This window comes from Carassius gibelio, chromosome A8 (assembly GCF_023724105.1).
Source record: "Carassius gibelio isolate Cgi1373 ecotype wild population from Czech Republic chromosome A8, carGib1.2-hapl.c, whole genome shotgun sequence".
Lineage (NCBI taxonomy): Eukaryota > Metazoa > Chordata > Actinopteri > Cypriniformes > Cyprinidae > Carassius > Carassius gibelio.
Genome location: NC_068378.1, coordinates 387,546 through 390,045, shown reverse-complemented (window position 1 = coordinate 390,045; position 2,500 = coordinate 387,546). Strand labels below are relative to the sequence as shown.

Sequence of the window (2,500 nt, the reverse complement as noted above, 5' to 3'; positions counted from 1 at the left end):
CGTTTCAGTGTGAAATAGGATGTTTAATAGAAAAACAAATACAGGGCAGGAATTAAATGTATGCATCATGAATTAGTCTGCAAGGCCTAAAAACCTTTCGAGTTTGAAGGGCTTTCTACACCCTTTTTAAATTTTTTTATGAGCTAAAACTTTTGTTTTTAGTTACTTTATAATATATATATATCATATATTACATTTTATATATATATATATATATATATATATATATATATATATATATATATATATATATTACATTTAATTTGAAATACTATTAATATTAAAGTATTATTTAAAACTATTATATTTAAAATATTTAAAAACAGAAACATTATTCATATCAATATTATTATTTTTTATTATATAAATTAATATTATTTTATCCGTCTGTAAATTAAATACTTTAATTTTTGGGGGGTTAAAATAATAATTAAATAAAAAAAAATTACAAAAGTATCAGTGTGTCAAATATTTATATTACATATGTAAACAGACACAAAATAATTTACATTAGTTAAATAAATAAATGCAGTTTTATTAATCTGCTAAATAGACATTTATAATGCTATTTGACAGATTTAAATGCACATTTATTGCATTACAATTTAAATTTGAATTGCAATTCTAAATTCTGTTTCCTACCTCAATTCAAATTCAATTCCGGTGCAGTTATTTAATTGGAATGGAATGTCATCCAGTTCTGAATGGAATTAAATTATCACTGAATGAATCTTTCACAATAAGAGCAGGAACATGCATTAGGAAGTAAATAAGGGTGTTTCTTCTTTACTTTTGTGGTGTTACTTTTCTAGGATTGTCTTGTTTTGTAGCAGATGAAATGCATTTGTTCAGGCCTTGTAGTCAATATCTGTGTTCCGTACATTGGTTGCCATAGTAATGAGTTAATGTGGAAAGAGAGGATGGAAAACTGGGAATTGTGCCATTCATCATGACAACTCGCCATTTAACTGAACTGTGCTGTGTACTCAAACCATTCACTCATTCGCTTTTAATTTAAATTCAAACTCTACGCAAAATGTATGTTTGTAAACATCGCGTTTTATGTTGCTTTAAAGTCTCACAGGTGTGCAATTCACAATTCCCAAATTAGAATTGAATTTGATTTCACAAACAGGAGTAGTTTGTGATGTAATAAATGTGAAATATTTCTAGAAATATTATTAATTAATAAGAAATGTTTTATTGTCCAGAAAAGACCTGGATATTTTATATATATATATAAAAAAAAAAAAAAACTATATTATTATTATTATTATTATTATTATTATTATTATTATTATTTATAATAATAATGTGATTATTATTATTATTATTATTATTATTACTATTATTTATAATAATAATGTTATTATTATTATTATTATTATTATTATTATTATTATTATTATTGTTGTTATTATTTTATGATGTATATAATAGCAAATATCACACTTTTCCAGACATTTTCTCAATGTTTTTCACTCCTCTCTCTCTCTCTCTCTCTCTCTCTCTCTCTCTCTCTCTCTCTATATATATATATATATATATATATATATATATATATATATATATATATATATATATATATATATATATATATATATATATATATATATATATAATTTTTTTTTTTTTTTTTTTTTTTTTTTAATGGAATTATTTTCAAGTTACAGAGTTGCCTTAAACTGATCTAATGGAATTTTGTATGTTGCAGTATGGTTCTGATAGCTTTATATTACATCAGAAGTGAACAGGCATTAGTCAAAAATGATGTACTTTTTCATGTTTTGTAGCTTGTCTTGGACTAATGAAATTCCTCATTGTCTGAACGTTTAATTTCTATGCATTGCAATTTTCAGTTTTCTCGTCATTCCAATTTAAATGTACCTTTTTAGTGTTTCAGATACTTCAGATACTATTCAGATACAGGACATCTCACTGTATCCAGCAGCACATCCAGACTGGATTCCTGACCTCTGCTTTAATCCACAGATCCATTCAGACTCTGATGAAGGCGACGGCTCTATAAAGTACACCATCTCTGGAGAGGGAGCAGGGACTGTCTTCATCATAGACGAGGTCACGGGTGACATCCACGCCACCGAGCGTCTGGACCGAGAGGAGAAGACCTTCTACACCTTACGAGCTCAGGCACGAGACCGTCTGACCGACGCACCGCTGGAACCCGAGTCTGAGTTCGTCATCAAGGTCCAGGACATCAACGACAGCGAGCCCAAGTTTCTAGAAGGTCCTTACATCGGGAGTGTGGCCGAGCTCTCTCCTATCGGTAAGAGTTACACGCTATTTATACGCTTCTGAAATCAAACTGGTGTTCACTGTGTGTTCAGATCAGTGTTATATTTAATACCATTGATCAGGCTTATTATATTTAAATTAAAACCTAAACAATATTTGAACAATTTCTAATTTAAAATACATTTCAATATTATTTATTAATAAGAAATGTTTGAACTGCTATCTGTACAATCTATTGTTCTTT

General features: G+C 27.9%; 1 protein-coding gene across 1 annotated transcript in view; it reads left to right on the top strand.

Moving 5' to 3' along the window:
* Positions 1-2,319, top strand: part of LOC128018092 (cadherin-22-like) — a 13,488-nt gene extending 11,169 nt beyond the window's left edge. Inside the window, exon 3 of the mRNA XM_052603470.1 lies at positions 1,993-2,319. Within this exon, the coding sequence (XP_052459430.1) occupies positions 1,993-2,319 (327 nt within the window). The remainder of the gene's footprint in view (positions 1-1,992) is intronic.
* The last annotated feature ends 181 nt before the right edge of the window (positions 2,320-2,500 follow it).